This window comes from Pectinophora gossypiella, chromosome 22 (assembly GCF_024362695.1).
Source record: "Pectinophora gossypiella chromosome 22, ilPecGoss1.1, whole genome shotgun sequence".
Lineage (NCBI taxonomy): Eukaryota > Metazoa > Arthropoda > Insecta > Lepidoptera > Gelechiidae > Pectinophora > Pectinophora gossypiella.
In genome coordinates, this window is record NC_065425.1 from 11,679,417 (window position 1) to 11,706,623 (window position 27,207).

The following is a 27,207-nucleotide window of genomic DNA, read 5'->3' on the forward strand; positions in this document are numbered from 1 at the left end:
TGGGCTTTTTGGCGGGAAACGGGAACGGGACAGTTGCTTTCTTCATTGAATAATCTAAATAATTAATACGAAGTGGTGTTTTGTGGTTAATGATCGCATTAAGTTAGTCGGAAGACATTCGCGAGTGTTATTATATCGGAGTATTCAATAAACAAAGTGTATCTGCCTATTTTCGCTTCATGCCAGGAAGCCGCTTCATAACTCGAAAGTTTATGCGGACTTTTGAGTTAATTCGTTTGGGGTTCGGAGTAGGAGTCTACTCCGAGGGTGGGAGCTTAGGTTTCATCATCATCACCTTTCATCGTTTCATTAATCATCAAGAAAAAAATACGTAAGACATGGCTGTATGGGCATAGTTCCCTTTGCCTTACCCTTCGAGGAAAACCAAACAAAAAAAAAAAGTACACCGGCTTGCTTCTTAGTTGAGCCCGGTTCGATCCCCAGTACCGGACTTACACCAATCAGCTATCAATGAATCTTAAGTGCAGTTTTCACTATCACAGTTGCTAGTTGGCCCATTATAGACGGCGATACGGCTCACCATTAAAACACATAATAACGGGTTCTTACCGCGTTCTACCTACTCCACTCCAATCTCCATCAGTCATCCCGTGATCGTGGCACTTGCAACAGTGTCGAAATATCGGGAGTCTCATATCCCCATTTAAACGCGGTAAGAACCCGTTATTATGTGCTTTAATTATGATAATAACCGCGTAAACTTAAAACAATGATACGGCTCACCTATCACGTTGGTCTAACAGAAAGCTCAGTGGGTACTTAGTTCATCTTCATTTTCTTAATGACAATCGGATACCAAGTTTATACCTTGAACATTATACCTTAGTCAGTTTTAACGCGAGAAAAGGTATGCAAAGAGGAGGCACGCTTGTCATGAGGTCACATAATAGGCAATATGAGGACCTACCTATATGTAAGCAACTTTACAAGCAAGAATCATTCGAAATATGTGGTGTCAGAGATTTAATTAGTTCCATTAATATTTTTTGTATCTACCGCAATCCCAAACCTAGTAACTTACACTCCTTTCTGGAAAGTCTGGAACAGTTATTAGACTACATTAATAACAGGAAGGCTATCATTTGCGGAGATTTTAATATCGATTTGTTGGTAGAAAGTACGCAGAGACGCGATTTCCTAGGTATCTTAGTATCTTATGGCTTTAAGCCGATCTTTAATAATGTTGTAACTTATGTAAAGGGTAATTCCCACTCGTGTATTGATAACATGTTAAGTAACTTATCAAATGATTTGATATACAGGACAGTTGTAGATCAAAACGGACTCTCAGATGGTCATGCTAGCCTCTACTGTGAGCTAAGTTGTGATAAACGTTGTGAACCAAATGCTAAGACAGTTGTCACTCATAGGAGAGTGTTTGATGAACGAAGTAATAAACTATTCAGAGAAAAACTTCTCACTCAAGACTGGAGTCAAGAAGGCGTAAATAGCTTCTTATCAAAGTTTAATTCCATATTCAAGTCTAGTTTTAGAAAGGTTATACGGAAACGCAAAATTACTGGTTCTAGCGGCAAAATCAAATGGATTACAAAGGGCATAAAAATTTCCAGTCTGACAAAACGAGTACTTACTAACACATGTGTAACAACTAATCATGAATCTATAACTAATTACAAAAACAAGTATATTAGGATATATAGAAGAGTTATCAAAAAAGCAAAAAAGAAAACTGTCCAAAAAGAAATAAATGACGCCATAAATTCTAGTAAACAGATTTGGAGGATAGTAAATAGGTATAGAAAAAACAGGAACACAGTAAAAGGAAGCACCAACCTCAAACTAGAAGTATCTGGAAAGGTGACGAATAATATGCAAGATATTGTAAACATTTTTTCAGCTAGATTTGGCAACGACACTACTAACCATGTGTTTGAGAGGGTTGAGTTAGCATTAGAGTCTCTACAGGCTTCGGAAACTGGATTCTCATCTCCCATGACATGGACCCCAGTATATCCAAATGAAGTCACAAAATTAGTCACTAGTTTACAGAGCAAGAAATCTTGTGGATATGACGAAATACCGATTAAAGTAATTAAGGACAACATTGATGTTCTGGCTGTACCGTTAGCTTCTTGGTTTAACAACTGTGCCAGGTATGGTGTCTTCCCGGATCAGCTAAAGATAGCTAAAGTTCTGCCAATCTATAAGAGGGGAGTTAAAACGGACCCTATAAATTACAGACCAATATCATTACTGCCCACGTTATCAAAAATCTTTGAAAAGGTCATCCAGTCCCGACTCCTCAGACACTTACAATTGAATGGAATTTTACATAGTAGGCAGTATGGATTCCAGAAAGATATTGGAACTGGTGACGCAATTAACAACTTGTTAAAGGATGTCATAACTAGTCTCAATGATGGGAAACGGGTCGCCGGTATTTTTCTCGATCTTAGCTCTGCATTTGATTCGGTCTCTCATCAGATACTCTTACGGAAATTGGAATTTTATGGCGTAACTGGCAATGTCCATCGCCTGTTGAAGTCATACCTGGTCAACAGATACCAATTTATAGAAATGGCTAGTATCACAAACTTGGAGGAGACTATTTATCGGTCTAATAGAGTCAAAATAAAAAGGGGTGTGCCACAAGGCTCTGTCCTTGGACCTCTATTTTTTATAATATTTACAAATGATCTAATTAGAAGCATGAGTTCCCTGAATGCCGATGTAGGTCTAACAGTCTTTGCTGACGACACAAACGCAGTTGTAACTGCTGATACAATTGATGGACTACAGGAAAGTGTCAACAATGTATTAGTTTCTTTTGATGCATGGTTTAAAAAGAACGGCCTCCTACTAAACCCTTGTAAGACAGCTATTATTCAATTTAAAAGCACGTCTCGTTATAGTGGATTAATTAGTGCAAAGCTCAATGATAAAGCGATACCAGTAGTTGATACTGTTAAATTCTTAGGAGTCCATATAGACGGCCTTTTGAATTGGAAGCAGGAGCTTGAATCTATTGAATGCAGTTTAAGTTCTGCTTGTTATGCCATCCGTACCCTTAGGGATGAACTAAGTACTGATCAGTTGAGGGGTGTATATTTTGCCCTTATCGAATCTAAATTGAGATATAGCATCAAATTTTGGGGAAATGGTTACTTATACAATATAAGAAGAGCGTTTATTCTGCAGAAAAGAGCCATACGGAACATCACGAGAATAAAACAAACAGATTCTTGTAGAGAGCATTTTAAGAATTTAGGTATACTTACTGCACCGTGACTTTACATGTTTGTTATTTTGACTAGTTTTCACAAACATTTATGTCTCGAGGAAACAGTAGAAGCGCGATCGTCGCGATTGAGTACCCGTCGGAAGGATGTGGTGCACGAAATCGTACCCCGTCTAAACGTAGTTAGACATAGTGTTGCTTACCAACAAGTTTACCTATACAACAAACTGCCTGTTAGTTTTAAAGAGATAACAAATAACACTATATTCAAGTCACGATTGAAAGCCTTCCTGTTAAGTAAATGTTATTATTCAGTTCATGATTTTATTGGTGATAGAGATTGTGGTAGACTAAAACGTGATTAACGACTCCCTTGCAATGTTATACGGTATTTTTTTTTTTTTTTTTATTTTACTTTTGTTTTCCTTTCACGTTTGATGGTAATATTGTGACCTAAAATTGTAAAATTACTTATGACTACTTATTCTGTTGCATTTTTATCTTATATTCTTTTAAATTTTTATTATGTTAAGTTCATTTATTTTTTGATTGCTTGTTAAACTTATTTTGTACCATTCTATTTCAGTATTTCGAACACAATTCTTGTAATTGTTATGCGAATAAATACTCATACTCATACTCATACTCATCTTGCGATGGAAGTAACTCTGACAACCCCAATTGGGATGTAGTCGTGGGTTATATTATGTTATGAAAATATACAACAATATTAAGTAATTTTCCCTCCAAAGCGTCCCAGCTGACCGCGTTCAAACGGCTATAATTCAACAGTTTTTAAAAATATACAATTTATGCGAAAACTTCTGATTTATGGGCTAATACTGCATAAGCATCGCATAATTCCTGTACATATCCGGATATGCAAGATTATACGTAAACCTTAACTTCTTTCGGCTATTCTGACTCAAACCCCGGACACTCAAAAATGTCACAACAAATATTTAACACAAAATATCTAATAATAAGCAACTCAAGAGCCACAGAATATAAACAACATCACAACACACTTCATTACAAAAACAGAACCATTTACAATTACCATCTTCTTCTTTGCGAGTCGATGGCGATCGAAGCTAAATTTTTGCTGACCAATAATTGGCCACGCTTACGGCATTGTCAGTGGCTTCAGTACAGGTCTACCATGTACGGTCACGAGCATTAATATACACTTTGGTTCCATGTCACATTAACTTTTTTGACAAATTTAACTGTATGTCTCACTAAATGTCAAATATGTTAGTGCGACAGAGTCCTAAAGTGAGTACATTATATTGCTCTTGACTGTACATACCCTGTGTAGCGAGGTGGGGATGAGTGTCGGTTACTCATCCCTAACTCACCAGATCAAACCCGACCTCAAAAGGGCCGGTGCCGTTCCAAAATCATAATCAATATCACTCAGCGTACTCGCTGATAATTTGACGCGCTTCCGGTCGCAAGATGGCGTCGGCAATTTCCGGTTCGCGCTCTCCGCGCTGCGTTTGACACGGCCCCGCTTTATTCTCATAATTGGCCGCAGTCGAGGGTACTCGTGTTTTTCAGCCTTCCATTTATTGGTACTGGCGAGATATTTGTTCGAGAAAGGTTTGAGTGCTGTGCCATCCGACGCTGTGGTACCATAGAATAAGGAATAATACTAAATATAGAACGGCAACTCTCCGCTCCCCACCAGCGGCTGAGCTAGGTTTACTTTAGTCTTCAATCGTATGGGCGTCAGACGTCACTCACACAGATGCGCGTGTACGATAACGTTAATGTGTAGTATCTGTGTAAAACGAGGTGTTTTGTATGAGGTCCGGGGTGTGGTGGCACTACTTTTAAACGAGCCATTGTACGTAACCTAAAGTAGTTTTGCTGTTGTGCACGCGATCTGGAGATCCGGGTTCGATTCTCGATAGGGAATGTGTCGAAAATGTCGAAAATCACCTTGTAAGACTGTCCTTAGAATAAGACATTGCAGTCACCTGATTATCCGAAAAAGAACATGATTCTGTGCTTCAGAAGCCACGTTCAGCCCAATGGATTGGGCCCTACCCCGAACGCCTTCACCAAATGAATGCATGGCAGCTAAATTACTCAATTGTATACCAATATTTTATGTCTATTTTTATTTATTAAAGAACGTCTAGGGCCCTGTGCCGAGGTTTTTCTTGCAGCTTCTTTTCCCCGGCTATACAGGTTGTGAGAAGCTGCAGTAGTTTTAGGCGGATGAGACGTTCGTTATGTAAAAATTGACGATTCAAAGTGTAACTATGTTACCTACTGAATAAAGATATTTTTGAATTTGAATTTGATAAGGCGACGGGATACCATCTTATCGTTTCACGTCCGTCATTTTAGACAGGCCACCCCGAACATTGACTCTAAAATGTAATTTGGAATTGCCCTCCAATAAATATAAAGAGGAATTAATATAATAAAGCGGCAGTCTCAGAGTTAAGTGAATCAGCTGCAGAGTTCCGTGTGCGTTCACATCGGAGGAGCGTTGAGACTTGATTTAGTTGTTCACTTTACGCTATGCATGGTATAAGAATAAGTTATTGCATAGCTTCTATCGCGAGGCTTGAGCGTGGAGACCGAATCCGGAAATTCCGTAACGAAAATAACCTAACACCCCCCACTCCGACCGGCACAGCGGTGATACTTTTTAGTTTTGCCATCTATCGATGAATAGCAGAACTTTTAATGACTTTTTTGAATTATAACGCTTGTTTCTTTAGTTCATCAACTCGCCTGTAGGTGGCATTGGTTGTATCGGCGTTAAATATTGAATTTGAAAATGAATAATGATCCACAAGAATCCACAACAAAATATGGGACCACCATTGACGCGGTATTTTCCAGATATTTAGAATATATCAAGTCTCAAACTTTTGTTTCTTATTTCAGTTACCATGAACCTATAGTTTCGATGATAAATATTCCTGAATAGCCTACATGTATTGTAATATAATAAAAATAAGTATTTTGAACAATATTAACTTCTCATTTATTTAATAAAAGAAAATAAAAATGTTTTCTTATCGGTCAACACGCTCAAAAAGTGTAACTTGAATTAATATTAACGAAAAAAAAAACAACGGAAAAAGATACCGCATAAATAAAATAAATAAATAATTATAATTGCATAAGTTGATAAGTTTGTTGTTGCATGAGTTGTTGTTGTTGGTTGGTCGAGGGAAGCCGCTGGATGCGGGCAGCGCAGGACCGATCGTCGTGGAGATCCTTGGGGGAGGCCTATGCCCAGCAGTGGGCGTCGTACGGCTGATGATGAAGTTGATAAAAATGCTATGCAATAGCTTTATCGCGGCAGTCCCCGAGTGACACACGTCTTTTTTTAAATAATAATATCGGTATTAAAGTTTGCATATTAGCGACGCAACGCAATGCCTTAACTTTGCGTTAAGTTTTACAAATAAAAAAATACTTTAATATACAAAGTCTTCTTCTTCTATCATGTGTCATTGGATTTATTATTGAGCCGTCAAACGCTCCCCGAAGCACGGAAAGCACGTTCATTTAATTATAATATGCATGCAAATGTTTATTTAACTATAATAACCGGGACCAATAGTTTAATGTTATTTTTGGACAATCAGGTGATCACGAAGTGAATTTTGTGATTTGTCCTCACCGGAGGACAAATCCGGGACCTTCGGATCGTGAGCACAACCCTAATCCACGCTCGACCACTGAGGCCGTTGCGGCTTCTGCTTATTAAAGGTTATAAATAATTATTATAATTATCAAAAAAAAAGATTGAATGTTCTCGATACCTTTTAGTGTAACTTATATGTGTTGTCTACATAATGTATGTAGTCGATAAATCAGGCAGTAGTAGTGGCAGGGACATTTGCATTGGCCAGTGAAAAGGTCAGATAGTCGGGTGTTTGAAAAGGGTGTTAAGGTACGGGATAGTTGAAGAGGGTGTGCGGTGTGATTAGTTAAATGGTGAGCATGGTGTTGTGATATATTTGGCGCGTGAAAAGTTTTTGGTTTATGTGCGTTTAGGTTTGAAACTTATTTTATATGGTATAAAAATAAAATTATAATAATATGGTGTGTGCAGGAATTAGCACCAGTATTACAAAGTGTAAGTACATTTAAATAAATCTACAGTAAAAATATTTTTAACTTTCACAGTTTCAACTTTGTGTTATAATTAAGTTTGAACTTGCCACTTGCCTTCACTAAACATCCCACCAACCCGGTCTAAAGGCAGCACAAGCAAGTTCCTATTAAATAATGAAATTACAACGACCCGCGAGCTGCCTAAGAAGCCTGATTCGAGTAATCAAAGAGCGACTAATGCATTTAACAAGATGCGCAGGAGTCTTTTATTTGCAAAACTAACTTAGAGTTGTCATTTTGTTATAGGATTAAAGGAAAACTGACTTGATACAAATATCGGGATAAATAAAGGCTTAAGAAAGTACTTATATTTGTTGGACAAATTAATTCTATTTTCAAGATGATTTTGTATGTTGGATTGAAGAGAATTTGATAATATTGTTATTTGAGTGCGTGTTTTAAGAAGTTGTTTTGTTAGAATGGTTAACCTTATTTTCAAAATGTTATTTTTTAATTGTTACTTTTTTTTAAAATTAAACAATGGAATATTTGAACAACAGCATCTACTAAACCCTTTATAGTACTTTCCGATACACGGGTTATTTTCAAAATCCCTTGCCTTTTTTGTCATGATGATGGAAAATATAATAATAACCATTGGATTTTGACTCGACATCACAGTGAATGGACTTACTGTGTGGGCCGTGATGTATTTTCGCTGCTTTATTATTAGAAATAAAGCGAAATCTCAGATAATATATCATCACGCCAATATCCCTGAAGGGACAGGCAGATGTGTATACTATACATATACACCCACAAAAAGAAAATCAATATTAAGTATGCCAAGAATGGTTGTAGTTGTCTGTCATCGACTTATTTAACCCTTGCAGGGATTATTTAAATACGTGAAATATATCGTTACTAAAACTACGTAGTAAACCCGCCACTGAAAACATATTTCCAGTGGCTCTTAGGAAACCATACAATTATGAGTAGGCTCCATCGCGCGCGGCCTGTGCCTGCGCGATATCGCGGTTCGTCGCGCGTCAATATGTCGCGCCGCCATATTTATAGACGAAGGGTTAACTATATTGCGCGGGAAATAGGGGAAGCGGCACGGAAATTGGCGGCAAAGAGATCGGTTGCTTTTTAATGGGTCCTGTTTTATTTTTTTATGGTTTTACAAGTATTGATTCATGTGGATGAAACGGGTGGCATTCAAACTGTCAATTTGATTGAATAACGATCGGTGGCGGATAAGAAAATGACAGATATAACTTAAAATAAAATTAGATGGTGTTTACAGGAATTAGCACCATTATGCAGCAAAAATCTATTTATGAATATACAGAAGTTGTTAGTATCAACAGTAACAGGATGGAAGTTCTGGGGGGTTAAAATGGCCACATCGAAGCAATTCATCTAAGAAAGCAATATTGCAATTAGACATTTGCGCATATAAAAGTAACTGCGCAATAGAAACAAATGTCAAACAGCAATATTGCTTTCTTATATGAATTGCTTCGATGTGGCCATTTTAAGCCCCTGTAGGTCAATATAGAAACTAAGCTACACGATTCGACCTCGCATTATGGAGGGGGTGAGTGTATGAATGTATGTATGGTATGTATGTTACGAGTGTGAAATGCTGTGCAAAGGGGTAATGTAAACATTTTTGAGTTTTATGACACGCCATCAAAATTGATTGCGTGGTAAAATGGAAATGAATTTGCGGGGTGAATTAAATGAGAAATGTGGTTGAGAATAAAATTAATTCAAATAAAATTTTGAGTTCGCTATCAAGTGTAATGTAAGTATGTATCGTACACATAAAAAATCACGCTTTAACTAACTAGGTGCAGAGCCAAAACTCAATTATTCCCAGTAGTCCCCTCTAGCCCTATCATAAAGAACTTCTTATATTTTCACCCTAAGATAATTTTAAACTATAAAAAAACAGTTTGTGTCGTCAAAAATCTGAAATATAAATAAATAAAAAAAGAAAAGAAAGACATTTATATCTATCAACACGCAATCAAAATAAGTCGGCGCGTATCCAAGTCCGTATATCTTACAGATCCTTCGATATAAAAATTTATACGCCTCCAATCCTCAGGTTATAAACAGGGTTTAGGCGGATAACGCGGATGTCGCGGGATAACGCGAATAATTCGCAGTTTGCTGCGAATGCGAATGCGAAGGCGGAATCGCAGGATCATCGCGCGCGGCGGCTGCTAGATTTGTCGCGCCGCCGTTTCGTGTAATGGTCTTGTCGCGAAGTTAGTGGATAAGTTCTATATTCAAGCTCACATAACACAAGCTCACGACTATATCCCAATCGGGGTAGAAGGTACAATCATCGCAAGATGAACTTAGTATCTTCACCTCGGCGAGCTTTCTGTTAGACCAAGCAGCCGTCGCCGTCTATCACGGTCGAGCGAACTGTGTTACAAAAAACTGTCTAGGACTACCTCAATTCGTATATACCCGTGAGTTTATTTGAGCGTAAATTAAAGTAAATTTGAAAACGGTAAGGGTGTATCGGGCATAGGCGTAATACTAAATATATTTAGTGTTACCTACGCGAGATTGAACTAAAAAAGTAAATAATAAAAAGACATTTTAAAATATTAAACCGACTTTAATATTGTAAAATATCTTTAAGTATATTTTTACTTTTAATATATTTTTTTTTAATATTTTTAATATCTTTTTATTTTAAAATATTAAACCGACTTTAATATTTTAAAATATCTTTTTATGAATTTGGATTCTAACATTGTAGGTTAGGTAGGTATTCAACAAAATATTATTTCTTCATTTTTATTTGATGTAAGTGGGTCGTTACATGAGCCATGTCAGGAGCCTTTGACGGCTCAGTAATAACCATGACACCAGGGTTGATGAGGTTGGTTGGTAGAAGAGAAATTCTTCTTATCGTTTGGGTTGTGAGGTCTCTGTTGTGAAATCTCATCAGATTTGATAGATTTTGAAGTCGATTTAAGTTTTGCACTAATCTCTTTACACCAATATCTTTCATACTTATATCCCGTACATACCATGAAAATAAAATAAAAATAAAATGGGAAGCCCATAATGTATCGCGCGATCAAATACGAGTCGCGATCGAGTTCATCCCGTTGTCATAGCGACGACACGCAGGCCACGCCCCTCGTTATATAGTGATGCGCTCAGCTCAAACGGTTTCGCTATCGATGCAATAAAATCTATTCGAATAAAATAAATGTTTTGAACATGCGATTGTGGCGGATAGATATATGTAGACTCAGCGATGTTTAAGAACGATAATAATGGATTTTATTTTCTCACAATGTTATTTCACATCATCATCAGCCCATTAACGTCCCCACTGCTGGGGCACGGGCCTTCCCTATGGATGGATAGGGAGATCGGGCCTTAAACCATCACGCGGGCCGAGTGCTGATTGATGGTTATTAACGACTGCTAATGCAGCCGGGACCAATGGCTTAACGTGCCTTCCGAAGCACGCAGGAGCTCGAGATGAAAACTTTTTTTTTGTGGTCACCCATCTTATGACCGGCCTTTGCGAAAGTTGCTTAACTTCAACAATCGTAGATCGAGCGCGTTTACCGCTGCGCCACCGAGCTCCTCCGAGTTATTTCACATATAATAATATTTTATAACTGGAGTACTTAATATATTAATTATTTATTTTCATTTTTATTTTTGGTAAGTAGCTAAATAATTTTAAGAAATAAAGAACAAGATATTTTCTATGATAGACGCCCAATCTGTCCTATTAAATTCTAAAGTTTTCCTCACATACATTAATTTTTAATTATTATAAACTGGCAAAATCCGTTTATTTATTTTTAACTAATATATAGATAATTTTAAATATAAAGAAAGGATGAAAATAAACGTATCTACTTAGCAAATTATATAATTTAATTTTGCTACTTCTCTTTATTTTCATATCGCTATGCGGGGTTGGTGCAGAGGACCGAATCCACATTGCCATTGTCATTTTATATATTAGAAAGAAAAATCCGACCCATATTTTTCTTTTTAAATTCAAAGTCTTTGGATAATAAAAATAGGGCAGAATCAGTACCCTGCACCCCTGCACCTATATAAAGACTTTTTTTTTAAATTAAGATGGGTTTGCTCTTGACTTCGTGCTTCCACAAGAAGAAGAGATCGACGTTGGAACGAGCTTACCCAGAAAATGCCTATTCACCCGTGATTTAAAGGACCCCAGGTTATAAGAGTCAGGAAACACCGACGCCGGCAGCCCATTCTATTCCTTGGCTGTGCGCATTATGAAGGATGAAGCGAAGCGCTTGGTGCGGATTAGTGGTATGTCAACCAAGTAAGGATGGTAACCCGCCGTTCGCCTTTCTAAGAAGCCACGTGATCGGGTAACGGTTATAGCCGTCGTTTAAATGGAACCAGACGTGACGGAATCCTGAGGACGTGATAGATCGTCCCGCATGATTAACTAAGCTAGACTTGAATTCTGTAATTCAGATTCTTCGTCTGACCTTGCATCTATGTCGAGTTCAATGCCATTACGAAGCAGAGGTAGGCAGGTTTGAATTTGTGTTTGGATCATGACGTTAATGAGAATAGGTTCGCTCCTATCACATGAGACTTAAACTTCGCGAGGAGTAGGGGCACTAATTGCACTGAAGAAGGATTTATCTGGCAGTAAAATAATGCACACTCATGGCCAGGTACCTTTCAAGAGTATTACTTAGAGCAAGTTTTACTAATACTACTACATAGGTAAATCAATGTTGAATTATTAAGAATTAATTAGAGAAAACGTTAGTACGGTACGCAAGTTAAACGTTTACCTCCCCTGAAAATATAACTTTTTTTAATGACGTGACTTATTGTAGATTTGCTACAGATGGCATTAACTACTTGGCCGGACAAATGGGGAGTGCTGAAGGCGAGTCCACAACCCGGGTAGGGTTCTCACCTCAACAAAAATAACTATGATGAACGAATATAACAAATAAATCATTATAATTTTCAATAATAAAACTTAATTTTATCTATTTCGATACTCAATTGAAAATCACGAAACATCCCAACTGAAATTAAATTCCATAGTGCTGAGCATCTATCGATAATGGAAATTATCGACCGTTATCACGTCCTTACTGGTCTTAAAGCGCCAGTAAAATTCCTAGCATTGCGCCGGGCCCCAGCCTCCAATATTTGCCGCCCGTCGCATATTAAGGCGGTCGCATTCCCGCGCGACGCGATAGGTATTGAGCGATAGAATCTTTAGAACAATGCAGGACGTTCGATTATAAGGGAATGTGGAGGACGTGGCTTTTATGGAGGCCGCTGAAAGTTCAGGAAGCCCTGTTTAAGTTGAGGTGACATCAACAATATTTTTAGGATGTTACTTTTTCAGCGGTTAGGGCGTTAGGCTCACGATCTGGAAGTCCGGGTTCGATTCCCAATGGGGACATTGTCGATATCACTTTGTGAGACTGTCCTTTGTTTGGTAAGGACTTCGCAGGCTTGAAGTCCGAAAAAGTAAGATCTTCTTCTATCGTGTGGATTGTGAGGTGGATTACCAACCCCATCCACCCTGGTGTCAGGGTTATTACTGAGCCGCCATAGGCCCCTGACATGACTCATGTAACGACTAAGTACCTACAACGGTAAGTAATAACCGGGACCAACGGCTTAAAGTGCCTTCCGAAGCACGGATCATCTTACTTTCGGACAATAAGGTGATCAGACTGTAATGTCCTATCCAAACTAGGGTTCACAAAATGATTCTTGTGATTTGTCCCCACCGGGATTCGAACCCGGGACCTCCGGATCGTGAGCCTAAAAGTAAGATGATTCCGTTATTCGGAGGGCACGTTAAACCATTGGGTCTGACTATTAGTCCTAAAACACCTCCACTAACCCACAGCGTGGCGGAGTATGCTCCATATGCTCTTCCGGTTGATTGAGGGGAGGCCTATACCCAGCAGTGGGACAAATATAGGCTGTTTATGATGATACTTTTTTTATGTGCCATGTTATTAAAGTCTAAAATATATAGTTTTAGAATTCTTCTGTAGTGGTTGATGTTATGCAGATTTGTTTTTTGACGTCCATTTGTATTCAAACTAACAATACATTATAATGAAGGTACTTAATTAGCAGAGAGATAGTCTATATGTTAATTACGTACTTACTCTAATAACCCAGTAATATTATAGACAATTTCCTTAATTTATAATTTTTAAAATTACGAACACATTACGAGTATACACGATTTGCTGACAAACGCATTACTAAATCATCTTGAACTGTATTACTAATTATACACCATTTGCAAATGAACTCTAATGCCAATTTACTGTGATGACTATTTGTTGTTCAATGGTTGATATGCATGATTCTCCTACAGAAATCTCAGGTCCCCGATACCGACCCCGTCGGCGTGGTCGACGATTTCCCTCATTCAGCGCTTATCGCTATCGACCCACTAGGGTCGATTAATTCTTTCAAATATTTTTCCTCTCAGACGACGCCCTGAGCCGAGGTTCGCGCCCAACTGGGCACCCTCAGGCCTGTTGTCTTAAACGTTGTACCGGGTGAGAGCCTTCAGCGCTCCCCATTTGTCCAGCCAAGTACTTAATGCCATCTGCGGCAAATCTACAATAAGTCAGGTCAAAAAAAAGACCTACAGAAATGATATCGCGAAAAGAAAATATACGCCAACGACAATGTGTTTTGGTACATCGAGACGATATTCTGTCGGAGATACAATTACAAACTGAGTTTTCTATTTGGTTCGATCGTAGTAAACTTCTCTTAGTTTTCACCAGCATAAACAATATGGGTGTCGATTAAGTATTTATATTTTTTAAAAGAAAAAAAAAGGCGTTAGTGGTGGTTATGACCTCAAACCCTTATCGGAAAGGTTGGCCGGGTATTACGCAGAGTCGAGAACAGTGAAAGTATCAAGATGCGTTTGGCTAGCATTGGGATCTTCTTCTTCTATCGTGTGGGTTGTGAGGTGGATTGCCAACCTCATCAACCCTGGCGCCAGTGTTACTATTGAGCCACCAAAGGCCCCTGACATGGCTCATGTAACGGCTACTTACTTAAATGAGTAAGTAGTAACCGGGACCAATGGCTTAACGTGCCTTCCGAAGCACAGATCATCTTACTTTCAGACAATCTGGTGATCAGCCAGTAATGTCTAATCAAACTAGAGACCACAAAGTAATTAAAAAAGCATTAAGCATTGGGATCAATATGGCTAGATAAGATTAAGAAAAAGTAAATATTGAATCAATTATCGATAAAGAGGCGTCACATCACTAGTCGCATTGCCAGACGTTAGCGCTCACTCCATTACGCGCGCGGAAAAATGCCGAAAATTCCTTTAAACTGCAGGCGGCTTTGGTTATCGATATTTATATATACAACCTTGTTCACACAAGTGGGTTAGTGATGCTATTCACTTTTCATTCATTCAATTCGTTGGTAAAGTACTTACAGACGAGTTATGTTTAAACTTGAAGATGGGTACTTATTGGATTTTAGAGGTTGTTAGTGACGAGTTGCCGAGCTTTTTCTTGCAGCTTCCTTTCCCCCGTTATACAGGTTGTGAGAAGCTGCAATAGTTTTAGGCGGATGAGACGTTCGTTATGTAAAAAATTACGATTCAAAGTGTAATGTTACCTACTGAAAAAGATATATTTGAATTTGATTTACACCATAGAGGCATTGTATGGGACATACCTAATAGTCTACCATTTATGGTCAGTCACATCTCTAGCGCGAGCAAGCCAACGCGTCTCAATGTTTGGATCTTGTAATTTAATTTAATATCCTAAGTAATACAGTTCATTCAATTGTTTTTGTGGGGTTTTCTTGAAATTACCAGCGCTCCCTACAGGCATAATATATAAAAATAATAATGTAAAAGATAAATATTGCTCGACATTGGATTTGTACAGAATTATGTTGTTACCTATTGCTTCTCAATAGTAATAGTTGAAAGATGTGTTGTGCCTGGCTACAATTACAAGGGTTATCATTTTATATCCAAAAGCAAACAGCCTCCGTGGTCTAGTGGTAAGAGCGTTAGGCTCACGATCTGGAGGTCTGGGTTCGATTCCCGATGGGGACATTGTCGAAATCACTTTGTAAGACTGTCCTTTGTTTGGTAAGGACTTTTCAGGCTTGAATCACCTGATTGTCCGAAAAAGTAAGATGATTCCGTGCGTCGGAGGGCACGTTAAGCCGTTGGTCCCGGCTATTAGCCGTAAAAACACCTCCACCAACCCGCAGTGGAGCAGCGTGGTGGAGTAGGCTCCATACCCCCTCCGGTTGATTGAGGGGAGGCCTGTGCCCAGCAGTGGGACGTATATAGGCTGTTTATGTTTTATGTTATGTCTGAAATTCATGAAATTAGCGTTATATAACGGTTTACAGCAGCATTTTTTTTAAAGAACGCGATCTGGAAAGTCCCTCAAAGTGTATAAGAATTTTGATTGTGATATAATAGTACAATAGTGAAATTATATGCATAATTTGTCAGGGCAATGTTTGAGCTTGTGCGTAGGTCATGATAATAAATAAATTAATTAATGAAGGTAATTGATGTCCATTAATACTAAGTCATATTTAGTACCACATAGGGTTAACTGAGGAGCTCGGTGGCGCAGCGGTTAACGCGCTCGGTCTGCGATTGTTGAAGTAAAGCAACTTTCGCAAAGGCCGGTCATAGGATGGGTGACCACAAAAAAAAGTTTTCATCTCGAGTTCCTCCGTGCTTCGGAAGGCACGTTAAGCCGTTGGTCCCGGCTGCATTAGCAGTCGTTAATAACCATCAATCCGCAATGGGCCCGCGTGATGGTTTAAGGCCCGATCTCTCTATCCATCCATAAGGAAGGCCCGTGCCCTAGCAGTGGGGACGTTAATGGGCTGGTGATGATGATGATGATTACTATGTCATATTTAGTACCACATAGGGTTAACTGTGGTATGTTTGTCAATGTAGGTAATACAATACAAATATTGGAGCTTATTAAATTGCACATAAAATTATTCATTGATATACATGGAATATTATCAAACTTACGTTGATGTTCATTATGTGCTGCTAGGCATTTACTCGAAATTACCTGAAATAAAACAAAGTACAGATTAGCTTGTCACCAGTAATAGATAGATAGATAAATCATTTATTTGGTCTACAGTCACACATGCATACAATACAAATCAACAACAATACACACCACATACAAAATGTTTAACACACGCCAGGTATGTATGTGTGCTGTAGCAGCGCAAAACGGTCATAGCTCAGCGCAAGTTTTTGCCCTTTCGAGCAAATGGCAGATTTTCAGCTACAACCCGGATAGAGGAAACCGCGGATACGGTAAACGTACTAATTGACGATGTTTACAAATAATAAATAATGCATGCAGAAGATAGGCATGCATGAAGGGCAAGAGTGAAGGCGCTTTTCCTGCAGGCATAACTTGGAAGTGGTTTTCTTATTCTCCTTATATGTATTAATTATATTGTATAGGCTATTTGTATGTATGTTTATGTATGCGTGTATATATGTGTGTATGTTTATATATATATATATTTATATTATTTATTTAGATAAGTACATATTATTTATTATTCTTTTTTTTGTTATGTTGGTATCATTAATGTTTGTTGCACCAGCCCGTGCTCCAAAGAATAATCTTCTTTCACCCTAAGGTTACATACATACATACATAAACTCACGCCCGTAATCCCTAATGGGGTGGGCAGAGCCACAAGTAATCAAAGACAACTTGCAGCCACTGTTGATACGAAGTCCAAAGATGGATATGATGAACCTTATGGTGATAAGGGATCAGCCTATCGCCCATAACATTAGTCCATCATGTTAGAGGACACAATCCCTAAGGTTGCCTGGCAGAAATTGCTGTTTAGCAATAAGGCCGCCTAATATTATGTTTTATTCGTATGTTTATGTCCTTTGTATATGTTGTTTTGCAATAAAGTACTATTGATTTATTGATTGATTGAAGATAATCGTAAAAATGCGTCGTGTGTGTTATGTGCGCAAAATAAAAATAACACATTAAGTATATATACATATATATATATATATTACATTGATACAAGTACAGGTATAATATAGAGTGTAAAGTGAGACTGAGGATTAAAGCCAAAAATAATTTAGAATTTTATTATGAATTCTAAAATGTAACCGGCGGGAACGTTAATTTCCATAAAGGATATCAACCAATAAGGTTGACATTGTCACAAGCTATTCACCCAGCTCTCGTCTTCTATCGTGTGGGTTGTGAGGTGGATTACCAACCTCATCAATCATCACTCAACAGTGTTAAAACACCAATCCACAGTGGAGCGTGGTTGAGTATGCCCCATAAGCCCTCCGGTTGATTGAGGGGGCGTCCTAGCAGTGGGACGTATATAGGCTGTTTATGGTTTATGTTAATACATGAATAAATCTCCTATTATGATTCATAATTACGAGCATAGGAAAGCCCTTCACCTGCAAATTCTTAGTAATGAAATACCGAAGACAATCATTTTAATTAAATACCCGTATAATTATACAATAATTATTATAGGTCTTATAATTTTTCCATTATTTTTTTTATGACATAATATATATTATAATGGGCCTGTACCCAGCAGTGGGACGCCTGTGGGCTATTTATGTTTATACCTATTATGTATTTTCTCGTTTTCGCTTCACATGTGGAATATTTCCGAATGCTGTGCGAGTGATTTCTCCCGTCAAATGATACATAAACTCACGCCTTCTTCACACCGGGGTAAGCAGGAACTATGGGATTCCACTTGCTTCGATTCTGACACTCTTCTCTTGCTTCCTCCATATTCATCAATCGTTTCATTACAAAATGATAGTTCGAAATTGTATGATAATTTATAGATTGTCTGGTGAAATGTTATTTGGCACAGTACCTAATTGAAAAATTATCTTTGTTACATAAAATATGGGTTAAAAATACTGGAAATTCGATAATGTTGAAAAACCCTTTGAAAGAATTCAGAATCACCATTATATCAACAATAATGCAGTGACTAATCCCTAGCAACATTTTAATACCACATGCTATTAACAAATCATTTGTGAAAACCAGTTTTTTCAACTTTCTCCAGGTAATCATCAATTAGACAATGGGACCAAGATGGCGGGAGTAACGAAAGGATTATAATTATTCAGGTAACCTAATAAAATATCCCAAAATTTTGCCATTACTACCCTTCTGTCTCTAGTGATCGGTTGTCAGTAAAAGTTCTTTAACATTTACTTTTTGTCAACTTCAGTGTGGCAAATTGCCAATTATTTGTGATTTTAAACATTTTTGTTGTTTGAAAACTAACCATGACTTTCGTGCCCCACAACTACTACTACACGAATAGTGATTTTCAACTGGTATGTATCATTATAATATATTTTTAAAGTATAGATTATTATTAGACATAATATTTTACATTTATGAAATTTTCATATTTGATATCTTATATTCAATAAAATTAAAATTGAATAACTTTTCCGCTTCTATGTTATTTATTTATTTTTTAAATTAGTACAAAAGGATTACCACAAAAACTTTATATATGTTGTTGTGCAATAAAGTATTATTGATTGATTGAAAAAATAACATAATTTTTATAAGTAAAATTAGAGGGAAATGAAAGAAAAAATGCATTAACTCATTTTGTATTTGACTTTTATGTTGTGTTTATGTGCTGTTAAGTGTTTTTAACTGCATTGAATTCATAGTGTAACAGCCCCCGATACCGACCACGCCGGCGTGGTCGACGTTTCCCTCAATCAGCGCTTACCGCTATCAACCCACTGGGGTCGATTAATTCTTTCAAATATACTCCTTTTAGACGATGCCCTGAGTTGATGATTTCCCGCCCAACTAGGTACCCTCAGAGGCCTGTTTAATAAAACTTACAATTGTAAATTACACTGACAATTTAATGTACATTGCGGACTGTGTGATCACGAATATTTTGCAGTTTCATATTAGCTACGTAATGAACATCAAATTGTCGTTGTAATTTACAATTGTAAGTTTTATTAAACAGGCCCCAGGCCTGTTGTCTTAAATTTTGTACCGGGTGAGAGCCCTCAGCCCTCCCCATTTGTCCGGCTAAGTAGTTAATGCCAGCTGCGGCAAATCTACAAAAAAGCCACGTCAAAATAAAGAAAAGTGTAATATTTAGCGTTGAGAGAACAAATTCACTAAATGCCTTCTTATCATTTCTCCAGGAGCTGAATATCCAAGCGATGCGGTGGGAGTTAATCGGCATGCTGGACTGTTATGAGACGGCCGCGTGTTTCGTGTGCTACCGACTTCGGTGCTGTTGCATCAGAGCATCCAGGGACTCAAGAACTTACAAAAAATACTTATTACATTCGTTGGATGCTGAAGCCCCGGCGTTTAACGGACATATCGCCAATCGAAATAAGATTCCGTGTAAAACATCGATGAAGACAACACCAGATGACGGTATACCGATTGTGAGTGCAGCTGTACTCTACACCGATCGATTGCCAAACTTACCTGATGTGGTTCCGTCGAAGTCTCCGCAGTCAGTGGTATCGTCACAATCAGCAACATCGTCACAGTCCGCGGTGTCGTCAAAGTCAGCGGTGTCGTCAGACTCAGCGGTGTCGTCAGACTCAGCGGTGTCGTCAGACTCAGCGGTGTCGTCAAAGTCAATGGTGTCGTCAAAGTCAGCGGTGTCGTCACACTCAGCGGTGTCGTCAGACTCAGCGGTGTCGTCAAAGTCAATGGTGTCGTCAAAGTCAGCGGCGTCGTCAAAGTCAGCGGTGTCGTCACACTCAGCGGTGTCGTCACACTCAGCGGTGTCGTCAAAGTCAACGGTGTCGTCAAAGTCAGCGGTGTCGTCAAAGTCAGCAGTGTCGTCACACTCAGCGGTGTCGTCAAAGTCAGCGGTGTCGTCACACTCAGCGGTGTCGTCACACTCAGCGGTGTCGTCAAAGTCAGCGGTGTCGTCACACTCAGCGGTGTCGTCAAAGTCAACGGTGTCGTCAAAGTCAGCGGTGTCGTCAAAGTCAGCGGTGTCGTCAAAGTCAGCGGTGTCGTCACACTCAGCGGTGTCGTCAAAGTCAGCGGTGTCGTCAAAGTCAGCGGTGTCGTCACACTCAGCGGTGTCGTCAAAGTCAGCGGTGTCGTCACACTCAGCGGTGTCGTCACACTCAGCGGTGTCGTCAAAGTCAGCGGTGTCGTCACACTCAGCGGTGTCGTCACACTCAGCGGTGTCGTCAAAGTCAACGGTGTCGTCAAAGTCAGCGGTGTCGTCAAAGTCAGCGGTGTCGTCAAAGTCAGCGGTGTCGTCAAAGTCAGCGGTGTCGTCAAAGTCAGCGGTGTCGTCAAACTCAGCGGTGTCGTCAAAGTCAGCGGTGTCGTCAAAGTCAGCGGTGTCGTCACACTCAGCGGTGTCGTCAAAGTCAGCGGTGTCGTCACACTCAGCGGTGTCGTCAAAGTCAGCGACGTCGTCAAAGTCAGCGACGTCGTCAAAGTCAGCGACGTCGTCAAAGTCAGCGACGTCGTCAAAGTCAACGACGTCATCACAGTCAGCGAAGTCATCACAGTCAGTGAAGTCGTGCCAGTCAGCGGGGTATTCACAGTCAGCGGTGTCGTCACAGTCAGCGACGTCGTCAAAGTCAGCGACGTCGTCAAAGTCAGCGGTGTCGTCACACTCAGCGGTGTCGTCAAAGTCAGCGGTGTCGTCACACTCAGCGGTGTCGTCAAAGTCAGCGGTGTCATCACACTCAGCGGTGTCGTCAAAGTCAGCGACGTCGTCAAAGTCAGCGACGTCGTCAAAGTCAGCGACGTCGTCAAAGTCAGCGATGTCGTCAAAGTCAACGACGTCATCACAGTCAGTGAAGTCGTGCCAGTCAGCGGGGTATTCACAGTCAGCGGTGTCGTCACAGTCAACTGTGTCGTCACAGTCAGCTGATAGTCCGTCCTCACACACCACACAAGTTGAGTATGTAGATATCAATGTTGGGGCGTCAGCTGCGGCTTGTGATGTACCTCGCAGTACATTTATGGAAACTCTTGCGGTAGAGACGTTGGAAAGGCAGGTTTATAAAACGAATCCTACAGAAGACACGATTAGCGAGATAGCCATAGATGCCTCGATCCCGTCAATACCACACAACGCGACTTCAAACCTAGTGGATGTTTTGGCAACTTGTGACAAACCTAGCTGCACATTTATGGGAAATCTTGCGGAAGAGGTGTTGGGAAGCCAACTTTATGAGACGAATCCTTCCGAAGACGCGATGAGCGAGATATCCATAGATACTTCGCTCGTTCCATCAGCGCATAAAGCGAGTTTAAACCTGGAGGGTGATGTTTTGGCCATTTGTGTTGGACCTAGCAGTATATTTGTAAGGCATTTTGCGGGAGAGGCGTTGGGAAGCCAATTATATAAGGCGGGTAAACTTAGTTCTCCAGTGAAATCCTTCTTCCGAAGGTACCAGACGCGAAATGTACAACTTGTTGGGCAGTTTGCTATGCCTCCGCGCCCTATTACTAGGTTTGAAGGCACATTTATGTACTTATAGATTAGCGTAGTAAGTAATCATTTTCTTATTTGTATTGTTTATTTTAAGTTTTTTTATGTTAAATTTAGTCGTAATTCTTTTTCTATGTATCTTAAGTGGACATTTTTTATATTTTTCTTTCTTAATATTAAGTATATTTTTTAAAGATATGTAACTGATGTGTATGTGTGCGTGCATACCACTACCACATGTTTGCTTTGTATGACAGTAATAAACTAGCGGTGCCACTAAACGGTTGTTTCATTTCTATTGTATACAACAGCTGGCGACGAAGTGCGTTATCTACCCTCGCGTAAAAAAAAAAAAATATATATAAAAAAATGACTAATTTTATCGGAAATATCTCTAATTTCGATCATAATGTGCAAGAGTGGCAGATATTTTACGGACGTTTTGAACAGTTTGTGAAAATAAACAACATCAATGATGGGAATCGAGGTGCATTGTTATTGACATTGTTATCCGACGATACCTACCGTTTGGCACGGAATTTGGTACATCCTGATAAGTTGGAGGATGTCAAATTCGACGAGCTAGTTAAGAAGCTAAGCAGTCATTTCACACCGAAGCGGAGTGTATTCGCTGACAGAGCGAATTTTTACGCGGCGACACGGGGTACGGGAGAAAGCGTCGAAGATTGGGTTGCGCGACTGCGCGGGCTCATCGTACATTGCGAGTTCGGCAGCGCATTGGAATCTCATCTACTCGATAGATTCGTGCTGGGCATGAATGCGGGTCCCGAGCGGGACCGACTATTCGAGTTGGACGCAACTACGTGCACCTTCGCGAAGGCGGTGGAAGTGGCGCAGCAGATGTCGTGTGCGCGGCTCGCGCGGGCCCAGCCCGGCGCCGGCGCCGCGGGTCTGAACGTCAAGGAGGAACCGGTGTACCGGGTCAGCGGAGCGAAGGGTGACGTCGACCGATCAAAAGGAGTACACCGTTGTTCTGTATGCGGATTAAAAAATCATGACGCGGCTAAGTGTCGGTTTAAAAATTATCGTTGTCAAGTGTGTGGTGAAATAGGTCATCTTAAAAAAGTGTGCAGTGGTAAAAAATCGATAAATTCGCGTATACATAATATCAATTCCGTTCCGGAAAATTCTGAGAAGAGCGAGTGCGACAATTGCAAGGAGTGTCAAGTATTTAATCTAAGGTATGTGGACTACTCCCCAATTATTTTAGATGTTAAAGTTAATAATGTTACATTACAAATGGAACTAGATTCTGGCTCGGGGACAACAGTTATATCTGAGAAATTGTATAAGACACATTTTTCCAATATGCCGTTAAATGACGGTGATTTGAAAATGTGTTTGTATAATGGTCATAGAATCTCGCCCGTTGGATTCTTTGTTTCGACTATTAATTATTTAAACAGGACAGAAAGTTTGAAAATCTATGTAGTAAAAAATGGAGGACCACCTTTATTAGGGCGAGACTTTATGACTAAATTTAAATTAGGTTTTATATCAGATGTAAACATTTTTTATACCGGTCAGTGCGAGGGAGAGGTACAGCAGTTGTTGCATGATTACTCGACGTTATTTACGGATGAGTTAGGACGATTTAATAAATTTTATGTCGAATTAAAACTTAAAGACGACGCGACGCCTAAATTTTATAAGCCGCGCTCAGTACCTTTTGCCCTTAAAGATCGAGTTGACAAGGAAATATGTCGACTAGTAGAACTAGGAATATTGTTGCCGGTTGAATATTCAAAATATGCTACTCCTATTGTTCCTGTTTTAAAGGAGAATGGCAAGGTGAGAATCGCGGGAGATTTTTCGATTACTTTAAATAAAGATTTAAAAATCGAAAAGTACCCCATGCCACGCGTTGAAGAAGTATTCGCCAAATTATGCGGCGGAGAACATTATTCGAAGCTGGACTTAAGCAACGCGTACAATCAGTTTGTTTTGTCGGAGTCATCGCAAGAACTAACTACGATTAGTACTACAAAAGGTTTATTCAAATACACCCGTCTGGTGTATGGGCTAGCGAATGCTCCCGCTATTTTTCAACGCGCCATGGAGTCATTATTAGTTGGTATTGATGGAGTTAGCTGTTGGTTGGACGACATTTGTATAACGGGCCCCACAAAAGAAGTCCATTTGAACCGGTTACGTAAAGTCTTAAGCCGATTATTCGAAGCCGGCCTAAAGTTACAAAAAGAAAAATGTGAATTTTTTAAAGATAATGTAACTTATTTAGGTTATATTATAAGCAAGAACGGCTTGCAAACTTGCCCTAAAAAGGTGGAAGCAATTTCTCACGCACCACGTCCAAGTAACATTACAGAGGTAAAAAGATTTTTAGGTATGGTTAATTATTATCGCTGTTTCATACCTAATGTATCGGCAAAGTTAAGTCCGCTGCACGAATTATTACGTGCTGGGGCTGAGTGGGAATGGAGTGAGCGACAGGAGCATGCTTTCCAAAGTATGAAACGCGAGCTGCTATCAGAGCGCGTGCTGGCTCATTTCGAGCCGGACGCTCAGCTGGTGCTGACGGTGGACGCCAGTCCTACCGGCCTCGGCGCCGTGCTCGCGCAACTTGATGCTAACGGACTGGAAAGGCCGCTTGCATTCGCATCTCGTTCACTCACACAAAGCGAGAGAAATTACAGCCAAATCCAGAAGGAGGCGACTGCTATTATATTTGGTGTTAAACACTTTCACAATTATTTATATGGGCGACAGGAACCGTTCATATTAAAAACAGATCACCGCCCGTTAGTAACCATTTTTGGAAAAAAGTCGGGAATACCGGTAATGACGGCATCGCGGCTACAAAGATACGCAATTATTCTATCGGCATACAATTACACAGTACAATATATTAATAGCGAAAGTAACGTCGTATCGGATTATTTTTCGCGGTCCCCGCTGCCTAGTTATGGTAAACATCTAGAAGATGAAGGCCTGTCGTTTTTAAAATTTATGGATGTTAACGTCGCACCGGTCACGTTTGAACTTATAAAAAAGGAGACGGCCAATGATAACGTTTTACTGACTGTTATGAAATATATGACTCACGGGTGGCCGCGCAAAATAAATTGTCGTGCGATCGCACCGTATTTTTATTGCAAGACGGACTTAGAAGTCGATAACGGTTGTCTTTTCCGTGGGCATCGAATTGTGATTCCCTCAATATTTAGAGATCAAATGTTAAAGGAATTACACTCAGGACATTTCGGCGTGGTTAAAACAAAAAGTGCAGCGCGAGCTAGAATGTGGTGGCCGGCGATAGATAAGGACATTGAGCGCTGGGTGGGGGCGTGCGGCGCGTGCGCAGCGCACCGTAGTGCGCCGCCGCGCGCGCCGCCCGCGCCCTGGCCGCGCCCCGCCGCGCCCTGGCAACGTCTGCACATTGACTACATGACCATAGCCGATCGAGTGTATTTGATTGTTATAGACGCGTACAGTAAATGGCTAGAGTGTTTATGCATGGACTGCGGTACCTCAACTCGAGCGTTGATCGGAAAATTAAAGGATTTATTTTCTAGATTTGGCATTCCGTCAGCGATCGTATCGGACAATGACGTAAAAATTAAATCCTTAGAATTTGAAAACTTTTGTATGAGTAACGGTATTCGGTATGTCACATCACCCATTTACCACCCTGCTAGTAATGGACAAGCGGAAAATTCCGTAAAAACCTGTAAAAAAATGATAAAATGTATTTTAAATGAAAATTTATCAAAACAAATTATTCATGAAAAGTTACTAGGATTTTTATTAGATTATCGCAATACAAACCATTGTTCCACAGGTGTTTCTCCAGCCAAACTTATGTTTGGACGTGACTTAAAGACAAGACTAGACTTAGTATTACCTAGGTCGCATTGCAATAATAAAAATGAATGTGATAATAATGTAGATAAGTCAAGTAACAGTAGACAGTTTAACGTAGGGGAGTTAGTATGGTCACGATGGTTTATTGCGAGGAAGGAGATATGGAAGTTAGGAAAAATAGAAAGAAAAATTGGTAACAGAATGTACGATGTTTTTGTTAAGGAATATAATGTTAGTTGTAAACGTCATATAGACCAGTTACGGAAATATACAGGTGATTTAAAGGATAATGAAAATGATTTTCGTAATGTAAGTGGCGAGGCGGGCGCGCCGTGCCTGCCGCCGGCAGCCGCGCCGGCGCCGCCGCCGCCATGCGCGCCGGCTGAGCCTGCGCCGCCGACACCGCCGCTCGCTCCTCCTACTCACCTACAAACTGACCCCTTACAGTCGCAGCGTGACGAATCTTCGAACGTGGTTCGATGTGATGAGGAGGAGGGAGAAGATGAGTGGGCCGAAGCGCATGAGCGTAATGACGTTGTAGATACTAGGGTACCTATAGCGGAAGTTGAACAAAGTGTGTCTGAAACTATGACGAACGAGCCACATAACCCACCGTCTGATGATATTAGACCAAACGTACATGATGAGGAGGGTTCGTCGCCCGGTCGTCGTCAGTTAAGACCTAGACTAAAGAAATTAGATTATAAGAAGTATTTTTAATAGTTGTATTTTTATTGTCACCAGGTTTCCAAATTAAGGTCGAAGGAGTGATGTGTATGTGTGCGTGCATACCACTACCACATGTTTGCTTTGTATGACAGTAATAAACTAGCGGTGCCACTAAACGGTTGTTTCATTTCTATTGTATACAACAGTAACCCACTTTGTTTTAAGGTTTTTCTTTATTATGTATTTTTATTTGGTATGAATAAATAATTGAAACTTATTCGTATGTATTTTATTGTATTTTACTAAATTTCATTTTATTCTGATAATATCTTAACTATAAAAGGGCAATCTACACAGTTTTAAACCCGATACATACACACCTATAACCCTAACGGCTTAGGCAGAGATATACCATGTTTCAATAAGATGTAATGAATGGTAAAAAGTCGATAAACCTTCTCAAAGGCGTAACATAATATAATATAGCACATCGCTCGTATCCCCAAAGAGGTAGGCAGAGCTGTATATTAATAATAATACCCATTCCTTGCCGGCTATGTTTAACTCCCATGTGATAGGGGCGAGCCTATGCTGATTTACCAGGCACAGATTCTGGAAACCACGTGATATCAATTATCTATGATCCAAACATAACAAAACATAACATAAATAGCCTATATACGTCCCACTGCTGGGCACAGACCTCTCAATCAACCGGAGAGGGTATGGAGCATACTCCACCACGCTGCTCCACTGCGGGTTGGTGGAGGTGTTTTTACGGCTAATAGCCGGGACCA

The 27,207-nt window shown here is 39.8% G+C and overlaps 2 protein-coding genes across 6 annotated transcripts in view; one reads left to right on the forward strand and one right to left on the reverse strand.

Annotated features, from left to right (window-relative positions):
- Positions 1 to 27,207, reverse strand: part of LOC126377240 (complexin) — a 450,369-nt gene that overhangs the window by 111,995 nt on the left and 311,167 nt on the right. The gene's annotated exons all lie outside the window — the stretch shown is intronic.
- LOC126377181 (uncharacterized) lies at positions 22,109 to 26,687 on the forward strand. Its single transcript, XM_050024875.1, has 2 exons — positions 22,109 to 23,100; positions 26,486 to 26,687. Exons 1-2 carry the CDS (start codon positions 22,268 to 22,270, stop codon positions 26,496 to 26,498), a joined length of 846 nt encoding a protein of 281 aa, XP_049880832.1. The 5' UTR covers positions 22,109 to 22,267; the 3' UTR covers positions 26,499 to 26,687.